The 20,994-nt window shown below is 39.8% G+C and overlaps 1 protein-coding gene across 1 annotated transcript in view; it reads left to right on the top strand.

Annotated features, from left to right (window-relative positions):
- MRPL13 (mitochondrial ribosomal protein L13) overlaps window positions 1-14,568 on the top strand; it is a 47,884-nt gene extending 33,316 nt beyond the window's left edge. Inside the window, exon 7 of the mRNA XM_024208586.2 lies at window positions 14,265-14,568. Coding sequence (XP_024064354.1) covers window positions 14,265-14,289 — 25 coding nt within the window. The 3' untranslated portion in view covers window positions 14,290-14,568. The remainder of the gene's footprint in view (window positions 1-14,264) is intronic.
- Window positions 14,569-20,994: the final 6,426 nt, after the last annotated feature.

The raw sequence follows: 20,994 nt of genomic DNA, 5'->3' as shown, positions 1-20,994 counted from the left end.
ACGGACTTACTTTTAGTTTTAATGTTTGAGTGATTGCTGCAGATTCTTAATACTGTACTGTAAATGTGATTTAGATTGTACTTCTACTTAGTAATGATAAAGCATCGGGTAATAAGCAAAAAGTCTTCTCAAACAAAGGAATTAATTGAAAACAAAGAAAGGAGGAAATACATTTTAAAATAGAAAGTTCAAAAATAGGTGGAGGCACATAACAAAATGTGGGTTATTGAACAGAAGAGAACATTCTACTTCACAAAAATAGTTCCATCAATAGCTCCTCAGTATAGAAAAGGAAAGGCAAACTGTTTAAAAATATTTTATTTTTACAAGTAAGAGAAAATCAGTTTTTAACATTAATTTAAATAAGGAAAAGACACTAGGCTCCTTTTAAAAATTTATTCAAACAGTATTTGCCATCCACAAAAAAAGTGCATATTTTCTATATGATAATGTAAATGGGAATATTCATCTGTCACACTTGACAGTAAATGCAAAACAAAGGATGGAACTTCTCCAAAACATAATTTACTATTTTTTAAAGAATTACATATACCCTTGAAAAATAGGACTACATAATATAAACTGGACCTGTGAGAAGGATTAATTTGTATACTGGGACAGGCCTGCACAATTCCCATTACATACTCATAACAACGACTTAGCCATGTACAATTAAGAAATCACATTAATAAGTAGTAAAGATTTCTATTTTTTGTTTAACGTCGATATGTAGGATTTGTATACAAGTGGGGCAAATAATCTAGTAACATTCCAATAATAATCCTGTATGGGGAGATGTTTTCAACTGAAGCATGTATGAAACTTCCAATAAAAGTAATCAGTTACCTTTGTAAATTGTATGTACAACAGAAGAATCGATCCCATTAGTATAGTATTGAACACAGTGTAGAAGGGAATGAAGCTGTGTGTGTGTGTGTGTGTGTGTATATATATATATTTATATAGAAAATATACATGAAACAGACATTTGGAGCTTGTGCACGTAAGTTATAAAGATCAGAATTTGATTCCTCTTTATAGAATGTTTGCATTCCTGTATTTTCAGGGGGTGGGAAATTAGTAATGTGACATTGTGACACTTGTGTTTGTCACATCTTATCCCAGCTTGGTAGTGGCCGTATAGCTGCTGTTCAGTGACCTGTGTGAAATTATTTGATGTTCCTAATGAGCGAGCCACATGTTCACTCGGCTTGCAGCTGCCCCTTAACACTGGAACTTAGTGTGCTGAATTCCTGGGCTTTTCTTAGGTGTCAGAACCACTCAACTGGGGAGAGAATTGATCTTTGTGGACTTCACACATGAGAGGACTAGTAGTGAAGGAATAGTTTCCCATTACTACTCATTCCCATCACTGCTTCCAACCCAGAAGTTCTCAGATCATTTTAGCATGTATGTTGGACTGCTGTGGCTACTTTAAGGCAAGCCAGCAGTATCTTATGGTAGACAATATCATATGCTGCAAAGGGGCCCAGGGGGATGAGAATGGATGTCTGCCTTCTGTCACCCATCAGTGCCATTAAGGTGGTTTTGGTTTTCATACCCTGGCCTGAATCTAGATTGTGTCAGGTCTAGGATGTTAGCTTCAATTAAATGAGCTCAAAGTTGGCCTTTGGCTAATTTCTCTGTGAGCTTGCTCAGGAACCGAAGATTTGATACAGTAAAGTTTCCTATCTGTAAGAATGGGAATAATAATAATAATAAAAGTATGTCCCTACTTTGCAGTGGTGGGGTGAGGATGAATACATTAATGAGCTACTGTGCCTAATGATGGGGAGGCTACCAGTAGTTAGAGTAGAAAGAGGCTCAGTGGAGCCCTGAAACTAAAACTTAGCAAACTTGTAAAATAACTTCTCTGATTGATTTAAACTACACCGCTACCTTGATATAGCGCGACCCGATATAACACGAATTCGGATATAACGCGGTAAAGCAGTGCTCCAGGGGGGCAGGGCTGCACACTCCGGTGGATCAAAGCAAGTTCAATATAACGCGGTTTCACCTATAACACGGTAAGATTTTTTGGCTCCCGAGGACAGCATTATATTGAAGTAGAGGTGTACCCTATCTAACTAAGTAAAACAAAACAGAGAAAGACCCCTTAAAAGGACGCTCATGGACTGCAGCAGGCACAGCTCAGTTCTCCTTACTGGCCAAAAGGAATTGTGTGGAAGCTGGGGCTGCTGCCCTTACATACACTTTGGTGGGAGGCCGTGGGAGATAGGCAGGGTGAATATCCAGCTCCAGTATCCTCTGTTCTTCACAAACTTCTGAACTCTTATGCTGAGGCACATGCGTGAGCCCAAGAGGGAGGCAGCATCTGATTTCAGTACTAATTTCAAAGAAAATAAGCATAGAAACTACAAAACTGAAATGATATTTCAGGTGTTCCTTAACAACTGATCAGGTTTTTGAGAGACTTGATGGGCCATTACACAAAGTAAAACTATTTCCCCATGCTTTTCTCTTCTCCCCCCCCCCCCCCCCCATTCCTAATATCTCCTTGTCAATTGCCGGAAATGGGCCATTTTCATTACCACTACAAACAGTTCTTTTTCTCTCCTGCTGATAAAAGCTCACCTTAACTGATCACTCTCCTTATAGTGTGTATGGTAACACCCATTGTTTCATGTTCTCTGTGTATATATATATATATATATATATATATATATCTTCCTACTGTATTTTCCACTACATGCATCCGATGAAGTGGGTTTTAGCCCACGAAAGCTTATGCTCAAATAAATTTGTTAATCTCTAAGGTGCCACAAGTACTCCTGTTCTTTTTGAGGATGACAGTAACCCCACGTATTAAAAATGGGTCCTGGGACATGACAGACAATTGTGGACTAGTTAGCTCAACATACTGCAGAGGAAATGTTAGAAAGACACTCATGTAAAGCTGAGTTCTATGTATTTTAAAAAAGAATGTTTTCATGAACACTATGATATACAAAGGAAAAAGCAGCCTTTTTTTATTATTATTATTTATTTATTTTTTTATTAAATAAGCATTTCCCTACAGTGTTTGCAGTCCAAACGTAATAGAATTGTATAGGCACATGAGAACTTGAAAGTGACCGAGACTAGCCAGTTTTAGTTAAGTTTCCACTGTTCTAGCTGAGACTTGTGGAAAAAGTAAACAAAGATCATCCATAGTGGAAAGAAAATTAGATTTTAGATATTCTTTCATTTTTAATCATCCTAAAATGCAAGAAGATAGATAAAGACCCCGGGGACTGATTTTAGCCTTTGCCATGGCCCTTGTATGTCACTCTGTATAGGAGCTACAGGGGGCAGGGAGAACTCCCTGAGGGCAGGAGCAACACAGAGCTGACTTGAGTGACCTGATGCTGCCCTCTCCCCTCCCTTCACTGTTACAGGCCCAGATGTTAGAGGTGGGAAGGAGCTGTGCCTGTAGCACTGATTGCTGTGTGGATTCTGGGCTGCTACAAAGCCCGTAGGCAGCACAAGAACCATAAATTAGAGTGACCTTTTGGCCTATCCAGCAGATCAGAATCCAGAAGGCACAGAGATAGGGTAAACCCATGTCAGCGCCTGCTACCCTGGCTTGTACCTTCTGTGCTATAGTTTTTTACAAACATGATTTTTAACTGGACAAATATCCCGTTAAAAACACTATGGTTTGCTTTAGTGCAGGAGCACATCTTAATTAAAGGCAGCCACCTTGGTTAACTGACATGTGGACGGATTTGAAGATACGCTGGTTTAATAGGCAAGGGAAATGCAATTGTGGTTCTGTAATCAGATGTTGATAAGGTTTTACATTAAAAATTGCTGGCTAAGAAAAGAGATCATGGTACAAGAGGGAAGATATTGTAGCTCATTGGACAGAGAACTGTTTGAAAACCAGATAACAGTGAATGACTAATTGGTAAATTCCATAGTTGGAAAGAAGTCATTAATGGGGAACATCAAACATTATTTTTTAGATTTCTTGTGTATAGTGATATATAATTTTGATAGTGAAGGTAAAAAGAATGTTAAATGCTGATGGTACACTCACTGGAAATATAACTAATAGTGCATCTAGATTTGTCATGGTTTATTGTAGGTCTTTTCCATGATTGCCAGTAAATGAAAACTCAGGTAACTGTAAATGGAAAAAGCATGTTTGAATAGATCCAGAGGTGCAATATACAAACACCCAAAAAAAAGATTTTGCATACCTGAGAGACAACCTTTCTCCCCAGGCTTTATAAGCTGTGTCCTGCTTGATACAAATAGAGGGGAGTGTCATCAGGGCATTCTCTGTGAAGGCAATTTTCCTTGGGAGTGCTTTCCCACTCCCCCAGTTTGAATCTGTAGACCTCCAAGGCACGCTTCAGAGCCCATCTATTGCGGAGGTGTTGGGGGAGAGGGCTGAGGCAACTAGAATAGGAATTCTGTTTGGGGGATAGGGGTGGAAGTGTGGGTTGGGAGTTTTAATTCATATTGTATCTACTGACTGTTAATTACTATGCAATGTGTTGGGAGGGGCAGGAAGAGAAAGAGAAGGTTCCTGCTTTGACTGAATTTGATTTGTAGCTTTTTTTAATTGTGTGTTTCGATTTATTTCAAGGGTGCTCAAAGTTCTAGGCTGGGTGGATATTAAATAGTAAGAAAACAAAGTACTGATGCCATCCCCTTCTATACAGTTGCTATGAAAAAGACACAAATAGCTTACTCTTATTACAGCACTTTTTATCAGTAGATCTCAAAGTACTTTACCTAGGAGCTGAGTATCATTATTCCCATTTTACAGAGGAGGAAACTGAGCCACAGAGTGGTAAAGTGACCTGCCCAAGATCACCCAGCAGGCCAGTGGCAGCGTCAGGACTAGACCCAGGTCTCCTGAGTCCCAGTCCAGTGCTCTGTCCACTAGGAAACACTGCCTCCCTAGTAGGCAGTGGAATTACTGAACACAGACTTTACTAAGACTACTGTTTTGTTTTGAGTACCTCTTCAGAACTCAGGAACACAACATGAAAATTAAGTGTAAATCTGACGTACGTGTGAGCTAAGTTGCTAGATGTGGGTTTATAGGAAGATCTTGGTTTTTTATTCCACAAAACTTCCAAAGCTTAGGAACGTATATTTTGAATAGACAGTTTATTTAAATAAATCAGATGCATCTGATGAAGTGGGTTCTAGCCCACGAAAGCTTATGCCCAAATAAATTTGTTAGTCTCTAAGGTGCCACAAGGGCTTCTCATTGTTTCTGTCTGTATATGTGTTCCAGTTTGGTCTGGGTACATTCCAGAAGCTTTCCTATAAGGAAATACAGCAAGGGTCTGACTCCTGGGAAAATGCCTTCAGTTTGCTGCCTACTCACATAGTGAGTGCCTATTTTCCAGCCAGGGGTTTTAGGTCCATGAAGAGTTTCCATTAAGAATCTCTGTATGTCAGACAATCCCTCTCTGTCTGTTTGAAGAAAAGTCTCCAAAACCCTTCTGAAACTTTAAAACTTTATGTATTGTAAACTCTGAAATTTGATTTAAGAAAACCAAACACCTTTTTAATGTTTATTTTTAGAGTAATTTTCCTGATTTCTGGCCCCAGCCTTTACATTCTGCTTCCTGGAAGGGGTTGCTGGGGCTGTTCTAAAATCATGAATAGGTTTCAACAGAGCACTACTGGGAGGTAGCTACAGCAATATCCCACACTTCATCCACCCACCCACCGCTGTAGCATAGCTCTCAGTAGATTCCGGACACTACCACACTAGCATCATACAACTCTGAAAGCAGAGAGCCATGTTATTTGGGGAAAGAAAAGTGAAGGGGTTGGCTCTTGACAGACAGCCAAGAACTATATATGTGGACGCATACGCTGCTGAATCTGTGGGTGCGGCTGCCACACAACAATTCCTTCCCAGCCTTGTGCTTCCCCAGCTCCCCAGTCTTGATGGTACTTTCACTCTAAGCCACATGCAGCAGCTGTCAGAGTCGCAGGTCACCTCTTTCCCCTGGCTTCTTAGTAAAGAAGGCACATATAGGTCCTCTCAACTGAGACTCACCCCAACCTCAGTACTGCTTGTCAACTACTGTCTTCACAGCATCCACAGCAGTTTCTATCTTAAACCAGGAAGTGAAGGCTAGGGTTGGAAGTATGCCCTGAGGGTGAAAGTATTTGGGAACTGAAAGTATATAGAGTTTTAAATTTGAAAGGTGCATTTAGTGGTTAGAGCTCTGTCACTCTTTAAACATATCTACAAATATGTAAATTCTTCACATAACAGGGCCTTTTTGCTATCTAAGTCTGAAGTGTTCAATACAAAACAATAGCACAGCGTAACTGACTATAATAAAGGGGAATGCACTGTCTTGAAACCACTCTGGTGCTACTGACTGGTGTGGGTAGACAGCCTGTAAGTCCAGGCAGTTGCAGCTAGATCCCTGCTAAATATTGGCTCCAAGACCTAGGGCCATTTCTTTTGAAAATGAGGCTTTCCATTCTGCTAGCCCTGGATTGACCCTGGAGCAGGGGAAAAGTTCCAAACAGCCCATATCCCTCACCCTCTTTCTTTCAATGTGCTTCAGTGTAACCACAATTCTGAAAACACACTGAGATCTAGAGAGAGAGAGAGGGTTTTTTGAAAGCTGTCCCCGCTTAGTTTTTCAGAGGAGATACACCAGAGTTTTCTTTGCCCTATAAGAACAGACATAATTGTTCCTGGTCAGCTTGTTTCATAAGCCTCATCTTCACCTAGAAAATTAGGTTGTGTTACACAACACTGAGCTGTGTTAAGTAACGTGATGACTTAGCACACCTGTTAAGTAGGGTTACCTACAACCAAATGACATGATAATAAAACACAAACTCATCCCTGTATGTCATGTTTAACCTTTTTTTTAAACTAACACAACTTTGCTTGTCACATATTGACACTATCTAACTTTTTAGTGAAGAAAAGCCCATAGTGACTCTCTTTGGAATATAGGATCCTGAGGATGCCCAACTCTGACAATAATAGTAGAACTGAGTTTCTGCCAGGCTTCTGCTCAGAAAATGGGGGCAAGGGGAGGGAATGTATTCAAGGCGCCTTCATGGAAAGTTGAACATAAATTCTGAGGCAAGTGCTATCCAACTCCCAGTTTCTATGGTGATTACACTGCGTCTCTTCCTTTTTAGTTTCTGTGATATACTACACTAAATTCTCTGCTTCTCTTTCTAGTCTCTCAAACAGCTTCATTCTCAGGAATACTTCAGTAACTTCAAATAGTGATAACTAATCATAACCCTGTGATGCATTAACTAAAGGAACCAAGATAGAGCCTCCCTAAGACCCCCTTTTTTTAACAAGAAAAAATTTCAGATAGCTTTCCTTCCTGCTGCTAAAAAGGGAGCAGAATACTTGACCCCATCATGTGAGGACATCAGAGCAATTAGTATAACATAGGTAGGTTTAAGAGACAGCTTGAAGTCCTGGTAGAAAGTAGAGACTAGAGGATAATAGTGACTAAGCTGGAAAGAGGAGTTGAGATGTCTTAAATGTAAAGCTGTTCCCTGTTGCTGTTGTAGACAATGATTTAGGAGTGTGATTTTTTTTTTTCTAAAAGTTCTATAAATTTTAGACGTTGGCAAGTTTATGATGTGAAATTGTGGGTCTGTTACCTCCAGAAATGAGGAAGCTACAGAGAAGCCAGCTGTTTGAGCACAAAGAGACACCTTGTATTGTGTTAGGTATGAAAATGGCACTTCAGATATCTCCAAGGATGTGTTGCATTACAAGGGTACAACCCACAATTAGTAAAGCATGTAAAAATGCCTTTTATTCTAAAATGTAGGTATAAGGGATGTTTATTAAATGGAAAATTATAGGTCTTATTATTCTAGCTGTCAGAAGAGGCTCAGAAACAAAGTTGTAAAGATAACTCGAGAGATTAATGGGCTTTTAAAATACTTTTGTGAGAATGTATTAATAAGGTATTGTAGTGTGTTTATTTGGAAGATTTTTAAAATGCCTGTCAATTATCTCCGCTAAAAGTTGTTTAGCCGCCTGCAGCTATTACTTAGACTGAAGGTCTTTGGAGCCGGGACCTTCTTTTTCTGTGTTTGTGCAGTGCCTACCACAGTGGGGAGCTCCCATAATACAAAGAAATAATACCACCACCTTGGGCTGTGATCTCTTCAGATCTCACTAAGCAGGATCAGGCATGGTCAGTATTTAAAACGTTGGTGTTGTAGGAACTAGTGTTAATTCAGTGGCACTCTTTCCCTTTGTGTCAGTCCTCTTTCCTCCGAAGAGATACCACACACCCGTGGAGAGTTCACTTTGAGAGCTGAGTAAGTCATGCTGAAGGCGAATTATTCACTGTATGATTTTTCTGTATAGATTTCAGATGACGAGAGGTGTAAGTTATTGAAGAGCAAAGCTTACATGTCCTTTTCAGGTTTCAGAGTAGCAGCCGTGTTAGTCTGTATCCGCAAAAAGAACAGGAGTACTTGTGGCACCTTAGAGACTAACAAATTTATTAGAGCATAAGCTTTCGTGGGCTACAACCCACTTCTTCGGATGCATGTCCTTTTCAGGCTTCCAGACAAAGAACCCCAAATATAGTTTAATTGACAGTAAGATGCATTTTAAATAGATGATCTTTATCTACTGGCTCACAAACATGTCTGTATTTCTGTTACGCAAGTTTATAGAAAAGCTTCCTAACTGAAGACAACAGATAAATGCAACTCAATTAGTTACAAGTCCCGATGAGAAAATCAGGCCACTTCCTATCTAGTTGTCTATCACTCTTTGCTTCAATTCTGTTAACCAATACAAACATTATATACCTGAATCACAGTGGTGGTGTTCTGCATCTCTTGAGAAAATCATAATCACAGGAATGTTGCCAAGGGGCTGGAGCAAAAAACCCGCAGAATAGATTCCATACAACTATTACCAGCTGCCTTTCACACGAAATGGTTATTAATTTGTATGGGTTTTTTATGAGTGTAGAAACTTTTGTTTCCTCACTCATTCATACTAGCAAACAAAATCTAAACCAAATCCTAACCTATAAATGCTCTTTTCAACTTTGCCATTACATTAATCTTTGTGCAAGATTGGTGTACAGCTCTAATATTTTAGCTTTAAGGCATTGACCCATTTGAAAACTCATGCTTGTCATTGGTAAGATTGCAATGAATATCTGGACTTCCCATCTGTATCTTGGTCACTCTCCTCAACTGATGAGGAGGGATGATTGCCTGCAGGTGCAAAGAGAAATGCTATTTGAATACTTCAAAGCTTTCAAACCAGGTGCACAATACTGACTCAGGAGCAGGCATTGACAGGTAACTTCTTTAGGAGTATTGACAATCTTCATATTTCCCCTTTTAGTGGAGACAGCTTTAAAAATCATTGTTTAGAAGACCTGGATATAATGACAAGTGAGGATGAGATAATACTTTGGGAATGTGTGTGTCATTGTTCAGGGGAAATCAATAGATGACTCAGTTAAGTCTGACTTCATATCAGCTATTTGAAATACATAAGACTATGTACTAGGTGTCAAAACTAGCATTGTAATTTTGAAAAGAGATTGTTTTACTTTTTTTTTTTTTTTTTCTGGGTTGGAGAGAGAATTGCCTCTTATCAAGAGCAGCATTTTATTAGCCCCTTGTAGTGCAAAAACTTGGCAGACATATAACTCGCTCTTTTTGGGGAGAGGGGAAGGGAAATTTGTATTGCAAATCATTTTGTGAAATTAATCCTGATGCATATAAGTTTTAAGCAACACGTGATTAATGGTGCCCTTAAATACGTAGTTTTGAAAAATTATTCTTTGAAAGATTGATATATGAGAAATTAATCTTGTCAAAAAGAATAGTGGCCATTTAGTATAGAAGTAATAAGCGATAATAATACACTGTTTTACTGCATTTTTAATTCAAGTATGGTAATCCAAATATTAATGTATTGTCTGAAGACTACTGTGAGGTAAGCAGTTTTATTTTACAACTGTTTATTTTGGCTCGTGGTATAAAAAATGTGTGTTCTTCCACAGCAAGTGCCCTAAGCCAGCAATAAGCTGCTGGACTTCTTATGGGATGTAGATTGCTGAAATCTTGCTGGTTCTATTGTGGCATAGGAAGATTAAAACTCAAATCTGGCCTCGCAAACAATAGCGTCTCTTCTTGTTTCATTTCTGAGACTGCCAGAAACCTGCTTTTGTTCCACAAAATATTGCTAGGCAGAAAGACCATCTTAGTTGGAATGCGCTGACAAGAATGTAATAAAGATGGAACTGTATGGCAAGTCTGTTGAGACTTGATTGAAATAACCATAGGAGGCAGGAAAAAAGTATTTGAAAAAAATATTTTGCATCATATTGAAGAAAACAATTAGGTTTTACTGATTTTTCTCATAGTAGCTAAAGGTGAGGGTTATGTTTAATCCACAATCCATCATCGTCTCTATGTGAATTTATCTTACACTGCATTCAATTTTTGTTTGATAAGCAGTTACATGTGGAAATACTTGTACAAATGTTTACCAGTTTCAGTGGGACAGTTTAAAGATGCCTCTGTCTCCACAGTAAAATAAGTGTGTGCCTAACTTGTTACAGAAACTGAACTGTGTGCCAGTCTAGGCAGCAAGCAAGGATGGCAGAAGCTTAAAATTTACCAAGTATTAACTATATGCTCTCTGGACAAAACACCGTTTAGTCAACGGTGCCCATCTCTTACCAGTTAGGGGCATGAAAAAATGCTGTTGTATCAACAGGGCATAAAAGATTTAAAATCTATATCCAAATTTTGCAGCTCCGGACCATCTCTCAACATCTCTTTTGCATGATTCCAAAGTACTTCCTAATGAGGGAGAAGCAGTAGCTTCATAGAAATCATCATTAGAAGAGGCTAGTTATTTAAATTAGTGGAATTTTTTTCCTAGAATTTTACTGATTTATGTTTTCAAAGCTTTTTTATATGCACTGTAACATTCCTGGGGTGTGCATATTGATGGCAGACATCAGCTGCATAGATTTACATTACATGTTATTGGCAAAACCAAAATTCCTTACCTTCATTTGTGCGGTTTTTTGATTGTGGGGAGGTTGTATCCCTCTCCCAGGAGTCTGCAATTAACAACATGCAGCAGATAAACTCTTCACAGGAATATTCAGTTTTAAAAAATGTCTACAGTCTCTCTCCTCAACCAGCAGATGAAGTTTTGAACCGGTTCTTTCTAGGAGACTTATTTCCTTGTTGAAGTAGTTACAGGACGGGTACTTTCTTAGGTTTCACTAAAACAGTCTGTTCAAATGCATAATTGCAGTGTTTTGTTGAGAGTGATAAAGTATTTCCCTCTCCAGTGGAACCACCCCTCCCCAGATTTATGTGGTTTATCAGCAAGGAGCTATCCTTTGGTGTTCACTAATAGCTTAATTCTTTTTGAGTTGGACAAGTTTTTTTTTTAAGCTTCAATTCTTTCTGTGACAAAACATTAATATCATCCTTACCAAAGGCAATATTTTTCAAGGCTTAGCTTTACCAGTGCCAAGTACAGTCTGTAAAGCAGAGACTATTGCTTTCAAAAAGCAAACTACCAGTAGTGTGAAAGCCTAGTGTGACTTCAGAAAAGGCTTTAAAAACGTTTATGTTGGTTCATGATAGACTTTCAGCAGAGACAAATCAGTTTGAGCTTCATTAACCTCATACAATTGGAAACTGAGGCTTCAATTCCTTTTGACTTTGAAACAACAAAATTTAAATCCAAATTGCAGTCTGCATACAGGAAAACAAAACCAGAACAATCCTGATGTGTTTTTCAGCTCAGTGAAAAGTTTTGTGGGACCCTCAGATCTGTAACCAGTTTAACATAAGCTTGATCTGCACAGACTGCCAGCTGACTGGACTGAAGTGTTAAGCTGCCATTCAGAGAGAAACAAATTTCAGTGCTCAGGGTAGACGACGCATTAGTGTGTGTGTGTGTGTGTGTGTGTGTGTGTGTGTGTGTGTGTGTGTATTGAATGATTTGGTCTGCGCAAAAAGCCTATGAAATACTCAGTAAGAGGCAACTCGTACTATGCCATGCAATCAATAGGATCTCTGGTGTGGGATTTTCAAAATCCCTGAGTGTTGGCCAACTTTGCTGTTACTGAAGTCAGGTAAGACTCCCATTGTCTTCAGTGGGAGCAAAGTTAGGCCAATGTTGAGCACTTTTGAAAATCCCACTTTTAATGCACAACAGACACTACCACATTTTGAACTACGTGAGCATGCACGGAGGGTGAGCTTAGAGTAACACAACTTGGAGCATTTCCAAAGATTTGGGGAGATGATATCTTGCAACGCTCTGCGAAACATGGCTTTGCTTCATCTACCAGCTACTGAATGCTGGACTTATTTCAATTCCACATTATAGTTGAATAAACATTGTCCAAATTGCTTAAATATTTCCTTATAAATCCATACATGTTATTTACAGTTGTTGCATGTGGAACAAAGAATTCAGAGATTAATACAAACAGTGCACTACTAAAGTGGGACAATTGACTGAATGGTAAAATGTCATGTAGTACCGAACATAAAAGGTCAGTTGTCCCTTTTTTCTTAAAATGTAAATTATGTACAGCAATACATGTGATAAGTAGCCAAGATCTGACTCTAGATCACCACTTCAGTTGCTTTCATATAAAGTAGTATGTCACATGTGCCCTTTTTACTACTTTACAATCCATGGGAAAATGCTGAATCCTGGACATGTGGCTTCGACACCTAACAAGAAAGTGAGATTTTTGCCTGCTTTCTGTGGAACCATCTAGGTCAGGGATCGGCAACCTTTGGCACGTCCACAGGTTTGGCCGATCGCGGCTCCCACTGGCCGCGGTTAGCCGCTCCAGGCCAGTGGGGACTGTGGGAAGCCGCACGGGTCAAGGGATGTGCTGGCTACCACTTCCCGCCACCCCCATTGGCCTGGAACGCCAGTGGGAGCCGCGATCAGCCGAACCTGCGGACACGGCAGGTAAACAAACCGGCCCGGCCCGCCAGAGTGCTTACTCTGGCGAGCCGCGTGCCAAAGGTTGCCGATCCCTGATCTAGGTAGATGCTTTGCGTGGTCCCCGCTGTGAATTCCTGCAGTTAGCCTGAGTACATGATACTTCTTCACTGACTTCCTTGTATTTGAATGCCATATCTGAAAATTTAGTCAGGTTTACTTTTGTGAATTGCACATGACAATGAAATATTCCAAACATTGTCTTTATTCCATGAAGTTCACATGGAGTCCACTGAACTAACCCTTTGTACTTATGTGCGGAGTCTCCCCTTTTTAAAATCTTTTTGTATCCAGTTAGAAATGGAAAAGAGCTATATAGTTACTGTACCCATTTTCGGTTTGTAGGTGAAAGCAGCTGTTGCTTTGTGTTGCTTTTCCTAATAAGTTATATTAAGGCAGATTATGTTTTAAAGCAGTTTGATGATGCTGTCCACAGTGCCCACTCCCTCCATCTCAAGTTACCATATCATCAGTTTACCAATAGACATCTTCAAAAATGGCTGGGGAGCCTGTACTGTTCCCCAGGATCTACTGGGGGTGTCAGGGCCACATCCCGTGCCAGTACTGAGCAATCTTCAAGAGACTGGGATCTGGCCTGACCCTGTGCCCAGCAGGAGTCAGGAAAAAGTCTGCTCCTACTGCCAGTGGATGATACTGGCAGAGAGTGGCAAAGGCTAGTAACCCCCTTTGTTTGCTAGTGAACCCCAGGACACTGAATAGTCTAGTTTCATTGTCCAAGCAGACTGAAATGCAAAACATAAACATCAGAAAAGATGCAAAGTAAAGTGGATTTTTAAATTCTTCACCTTTAATGGTTTTTGATAACTCAAACGTATAGCCTAAGCTCTCAACTTCAAACTTGTCTTGTTTTGTAGAGCTTATTCAGATTTAAAAAAAAAAAATCTAAGTTTGGAGAAAAATGAATAGCAGTATTTAGTCATTTAAAGATGCACTGTTACGTTTGTGAAGTTAGGGAGCAGTTAACCTAGACCCAGGATCAAGCAATTTGCAAACAAAGCTTGAGGCTTGTAAATTGCCAAAGCTCTGATTTGGTCTATTATTGCTAGATTTATGTGTTCATTTTTCTTTTTAACAAAACAAAAACCCACCAACCATAAGGTTGAAATTTCAGGCACCAAAAGTAAGGAAATTAAAATACATATGGTGGTTACAGCAATTTTAAGTCAAACGTTTATTTTCTACGCCTGTTTTTGTTGATAAGAGGTTTGATTTTTTTTTTCCCTAGACCTAAAGATTATCGAAAGACGTGAAAAAGAACTGAAAGAGGAACTGCTGTCTTTCCTGCAAAGGATGAGTTCCAGCATCACATTAACTTGGAAACCCACATGCATCTTAATCATCCATTCTATGTAGAGGACAGATTTTTTTCAGGTACAAGGAAAATTTGTTTGGGGAAGATCAGTCATCTTTAGTGTAATGGAAACACCGAGCTAAACACTGATATAATATTTGACATTTCCTGTTCCAGAATGTATTGCATGAATCTGGCCTTTGATGTTGAATGTTAATAAAAGGATTTTATTTCTCTACATAGAATTCCAGTTATCTTTCTGCGTATTTACATCTAATGGAAACGCATTGTTAACTTAAATGTCAGTACTCTCAGACTAAAAGCGGCAGAACTTTGTGTCTCCTTTTCTCAAGGAATAATAGCAGTGAATAATTATGGACATTTCACTCCCATGAACTATACAGTAACTATAAATTAACTATTTTACTGTCCTGCCAAAGCAGATGGTTTATTTTCACACATTTTATGATGTAATAGAATGCAAAATCCAGTTTTAAGAAAAATCAAGAAAAATATTTTAGAACTTCTTTAATACTTGCATAGCCTTTTTTGGAGCTTCAGGAAACTTTGACTTGTGCTATATAAAGAAGCCATTTGTCACTTCTGCATGTTTATTTATAACTAAACATTTTTAAACTGAGTGCACATAAAACTGTATTGTGACATAATCTTTTATGCCCAGTTCTTCAGAAAACCTTTTTCAGATTCTGAAGACATGCTGAATGGAAGTCAGGAGAGATTTTGCTGAATGTGGCCCTAAGTGAACCTGCAGTTTCCATAGTATTGTATTAATATTAGCATCAGCTTAACCTAAAAGTTAATATTGTAAGCCGTTCACTTAGTTTTAAGACATTTAAATAACACCCAGACAGAATGGGGACTACTCTTCCTTGTACTAGCCTAAAAGTTCCCAAATTGTAATTCATAGACCACTGTTAGTCTGCTGTGCACTTTGCAGTAGTCTGCAAAGAGCTGGATGGTGGCATGGTACTGACACTATTTTATTTCTACCTGCTAAATCGCATTAAATGACAACTAAATACTTTCCTAATGCTACTTTTCCAATGCTACCACTGTTCATTGTAACCGGAGGTTATATTATTACAAATGGGAGGGCGTGATGGGTTCTACAAACACTTCATGGCGCAGCTTTGGGTTAATAAACTATCCTGGGCTCAATCAATCCTGCCCCGCCACATCTGTGAGAGATGTCAGACACAGAGGGAAGGGCTTAAAAAAGGGAGAGTACCGCATAGCTGGAGGCAGACCACAGAGGAGAGCCTGCTTCCAATCCTCAGCTCCTGAAGGGTTGGCTGAAGGCAAGATTTTCTTGGGCAACCAATGGGTTCCTTCCCTGAAGGAAGGAAGGGCCTGACGCTGAACCACTACTGTGGGACTATTTTTTAGACTAGCTTCTACACTTGGTTAGGGCCACAGCATACCAGAGACCCTCTGAAGAAAGAGCCCTACCACCCCTTTGGAACAGTCATGTGTTTTCATTTCTTCATGTTTGTTGACAACCCTGGAAGAGGGTGGACTATCTGAGACACAGCCAGGGGACTGATCCTCCCACAACCAGACCAGTGTAGCAGAATTCCTGGGCACTGCAAGCGAGAGGCTGGGTGAGGGCAATGGCCCCATCTTGGCCCCTAGGTGCCCTGGGACACTAACACTGTGACAGAGGGGTGGTGCCCACATGACCATCTCTGCCTTAAAATAAATGTTGCTACTTTGAAAAATTAGAGAAAAACTGCACCCGGTCACAATTTTAGTGCAAAATCGTGTGTCCATAGCTCAGCACTTAGCCACAGAAATGTACATCTTGAGCTGTGCCTAATCTTAAAATATTTTTCCCTCGGTAACTGAGGAAGGGCAAGCGTGGATGGCAACTCAGCACTGGGCTGACTTCAGTAGACAAAGAGCCCATTGAAACCAGAAAAATCCTGCATAGCACACCAACTGTGAAAACCAAATAGATTACATAGAGCGTTTTCCTCTTTCCTTTCAAACCAAAATCTGTCCTTCAACCCTGTCTTAGGAAAATTAGGTTGTTTTACACAAGTACAGCAGTGTAGCATTTTTCTTACTGATCCCAAACAATGAAACTGAAGATGAGCAAAATAACTGTTCAGTGATACAAATTAAGGCAAAAATTAAGGGCCTGTTGCAGCAAATCTTTTCACTCAAAAGTGTACTTTATTCCCACAAACTACCCCTCTGAAGTCGATAGGGCCACGTGTACACAATGCTCCTAAGTGAAGTTGGTGATGGAATTAAGCCCTTAATCTAGTATTGCCGTTGAGGATGCAGGACTGCTTGTATGCCCATTTTTATTCTTTTAGTCTCTCAGGGAAATTTTGGCTCCGTTTTCTATATCCAGAGCATAAGAGAATGTATTTTTCACATCGGCCATTTCTTTGGCATTCAAATGGACTTATTTTAGGAAACATTCTTAGCCAGTGATCTCGCAACCTAATTTCAGTCATTAACATAGAAGGAGTATTTTTGTTTTTTTAAAAAGCATCCAACTTCTTGAAATAAGCCCTCTTTTTTATGTGAGGATACAGTATATTTATAGGTAGGCACTGGATGGTTTCAGCCATTCATCCTGTGTTAAATACTTCACAATCAGCAACTTTAATTTATTAGACCATCTGGCAAAGTCTGTAACTCTCAGGATTCAAGTGACTGGATTTTGGAGGAAATGTTGAGCCAGAGCATCTGTCTTTTTTACTTTTTTTGGCAAGTGCACAAATTCCAAATAAAATATTTTTATGACTTGTTAGGTGGGCACTACCACTTATTTATCATCAGAGGACACACTAGGTTCACATACATTAACTTGTGTGTATGTAGTACTTTGATTATGGTAAGCCAGTAAATCTCCTCAATTTTAATATTTGCTTGACTAAACTGTAAATATAGGCTCACATCGTGAACCACAATACATAAATTAATTCATAATGTGAAATATTACCAATACTCATTGTATTGCCTCAAAGTTATCCTCTAACTTGTGTATTAAAAGGATTTGTGTGTGGGAGGAGGAAGGGAGAATTGTTCCATGGTGGTTGATGCCAGTATTTGAAAAATATGGAGCAAGAATATAACTAGCACAGTGATTATATACTGCAACTGTTAATCCCGTACATGGAGCAAAGAGTCCTGATGAGTCTCCTCATTCTGAGGGAGGCTTGAGTCTATATTACTAATCTAAGAATTATTTGAATTTACATTATAGTGGGGTTATTAATAGGGGGGCTTCACTCTGGAGATAGGATTAGTTTACCTTGCAGTGAAATTGAAATTTTATTATATATAATATGAGTGTGTGTGTGTGTGTGTGTGTGTGTAATGGTTGACATGTGTCTGACGAAGTAGGTATTCACCCACAAAAGCTTATGCTCCAATACATCTGTTAGTCTTAAAGGTGCCACAGGACTCTTGCTTTTTACAGATCCAGACTAACACGGCTACCCTTCTGATGTAATGGTTGAGTTTATCAAACTGATTTAAGGGGTTTAGACACATCTATTAACTTTAATGTGCAATGTGTCTAAACCCCCCAGACTGCTGTCACAATCACAGTCTATGTACATAATATATTCGTACATAATATACACAACTACCGGTAAGCATTTTTGACATCCTGAATCTTTAATTCATAATGCTCTAGTTAACCTGTTAGGAAAAACATTTCAATTTTATTTTAGGATCATCCCAAGTAGACCTTAACCAATGATAGAATATTATCTACTGCCAGTCACTCAAAAGAGCTTACTGATTCAGTGTGGGATGTAATTTTGAGTACATTTAGTTAATGGGCCATTCTCAAACTGATGTAGCTCCCTTAACTTCTGAGGGCGCAATGCTGATTTATGTCATCTGCAGAGCTAAGAATGGCAGGCTTGTTATAAGCAAAGTATATGCTGTAAAGCATTGGTAACATCATACTGTATGCTGCTTTAGACCCACTTTTCTAAGTAAAAAACCTTTCAGCAACAACAAAATACAACACACATCATTGAACTCTAGTGAAAGGTAGAGAGAGACCATCTTCTGGTCTTTTCATAGTTTCTGTATATCTGGTTTTGGAGCTTAGATACCAACGTGATAGGCACCTGTGACAGGTAAATAATTCCCTCTGAATTTTTCAATGTACGTTCTCTGGGGAAAGCTCTTTAGAAAGGCAAATCTGTAGGCTGGGATTTACTGAGGTGTACATTTGAGCTGGCTAGTTACATGAGTGGCAATGCAGACCAGAAAAAATCCCTTTTATGAAAGGAAACCAATTGAGTGGATTTAAGTTTATTCAGCATTGAATCCAAAGTCTAAAGCAGATCGATAGCACTCTGCCTTGCATCTGACTGACTATACATTTTACTGCTCAACTGCTCTTTGTGTAGACAACAGTATATTAATTTCCTAGCCTTGCAGTTACAGTAACATGAATTTCTTTCTAACTCAAACATTAGAGACTGTGGCTTTAAGTAGGTTTATTGGGTTCACTAAGTCCTGCCCAAATCTCATACAAATAGAGATATCCTCTCTGCAAAATATTTCTACAAAATTCTGATTAGTTTATTTTTGCTGCTGTTTCATCGGGTGATACTACTAGCAAACTAACTTCAGTTCAATACACTTGGTGAGATTCTCTGGATTTCATAATGAAGTTAAAAATGTTTAAGTAGTACTTAGAAAAGGTTCAAGTGTTAGCATTATGTTTGTATTTTGCATTTTGTTACAATGAAAGATGCAATGGCCATCTTCAAAATGTTAAAACAAGTACTAATGTGTGAAAATACTTTAGTAGCCTACCAACTATACAGACATTTTTGGACACATTTTTAGAGCTCTCGGGGTCAGTATGCATTCTAAAGTTGTTAGGCCCTAATCCCAATAGGGATATTACCTGATTAAGGATTGCAGAATTTGACTCACTATAGCCCAGCATTTAAAAAAAATTGGTATAACTGTCCTCTGACATCTTAATGTTATACTGGTACCTATTTGCTATACAGAATTAGTTAAAAACAGCTCATACAAGTGTAACCTCCAAGGAGATTACATAGATTTCTGGAGCTCTGTCTGCTGGCAGCTCAGGGAGGAGGAGCCAAGGCAAACTCAGAGTCTGCCCGACAACCAATAGGGAGTGCGATGCCCCTCCCAGGGAGTTCAGGAAAGGGAAGAAGCCATTTTGGAGGAGTGTGGAGCCAGCCAGGGCAAGGGCAGGACTGGTTGTGTGGGGAGCTGGTGAGTCCCAGGCCTGCATGCAGGGTTCCCCCTGAGAACAGGCCTCTAGGGACCTGACAGCAGATCCCTCAGCTGGGTTTTTCCTTCCCTACTGATGATTCCCAATTTGTAGTGTTTGCTGGGAAATTTCCCCAGCCAGGCTGGGTTCGCCCTCCAGCTCCCTAGGTGAGACCAGTCACCACATGGTCAGCTCTGATCTGGCTGCTAGTCCAGGGAAGCTGCCTGCTGAGTGTGTGACTGGAGGCTGGGCTAGGAGGCTACAGTTTGGATGTCAGTGTAGTTGTATAACCTACACCTTGAGCCCTGCACCCCTTTGTGGTGAGGGGAACAGGGCTGCCCAGAGGGGGGGGCAAGTGGGGCAATTTGCCCCGGGACCCCCACGAGAATATAGTATTCTATGGTATTGCAACTTTTTTTTTTATGGAAGGGGCCCCCGAAATTGCTTTGCCCCAGGCCCCCTGAATCCTCTGGGCAGCCCTGGAGGGGAAATCCTGGGACCGACGCAGCCTGATTCCTGCTTGAGGAGGATCGCTGCCAGCATACAGCAGCCCCTCTGCAGTGACTGATGAGTCCAGCGTCATCTTCGAATCTGAGGATCATTCATGGAGTTTGTGAGTGCACCATCTTTTAGTTAGTCAGGAAATTTGTTTTGGGGACCCCCTACTCCCTGAACTGTGTCCTCAAGCCAGGGAGTAAGGGTTTGAGGATTTTATAACCAGCTGCATATTACACCTGTGGAGGGATTTATCACCTCCTCCCACTTGTGAGTTCTTTGGGCTGTACTGAACCCAGTCAGCCACACTGCCAAACCACTGCAGAGAAGAATTTTATAGGTCATCAAGGGCCCCAGCAAAGTACGCGTACCAACAGGACACTAATTTTACACTTGTTACATCAAGTCATGGGTATTTTCAGTGTGGGCACCGGTGACCCTAAAAATAGTGTTTCACCCTGTTATGTTGTATTTGTCTCCTGTTTAATATAATTATTGTGTTTGTTTGTGTTATTTCTTGGAAGTCTCCAACTATCTGGCAAGTAAGTGGGGATTACTCTGTAGTTAGAATTTTCTGCCCAAGCTGCCCTGGTGACCCTGCCAGGAAGGAGCGAGGGGGGTGGAGGCACTGCCAAATAATTTCATAGGAAAAAAAGAAAAAAGATACACCCTGCTTAGTGGGTGGCGGGATCCAAAAGAACCCAGACCTGTCCATCAAAACCTATAAGCGGATTGCCATTAAAGGAGGTAACCAGGTGGAGAGGGGTGCTACACAGGGAGCTGCCTGTATGTGCATCTCTTATAATTTGCTAATGAATCTATAAACTAGATCATGAAAATAACTTCAAAGGTGTAGTTGGGAAAGTTAGTATTCAATACTTCCTCATGTTAATTTGTCTGGAAGTAAAAAAATTATTT

The sequence above is a fragment of the Terrapene carolina genome, unplaced genomic scaffold (genome assembly GCF_002925995.2).
Source record: "Terrapene carolina triunguis isolate 2854851 unplaced genomic scaffold, T_m_triunguis-2.0 Scaffold58, whole genome shotgun sequence".
Taxonomy (NCBI): domain Eukaryota; kingdom Metazoa; phylum Chordata; order Testudines; family Emydidae; genus Terrapene; species Terrapene triunguis.
The sequence above is the reverse complement of the archived record's forward strand: the minus strand, read 5'-3'. Positions and strand labels throughout refer to the sequence as shown.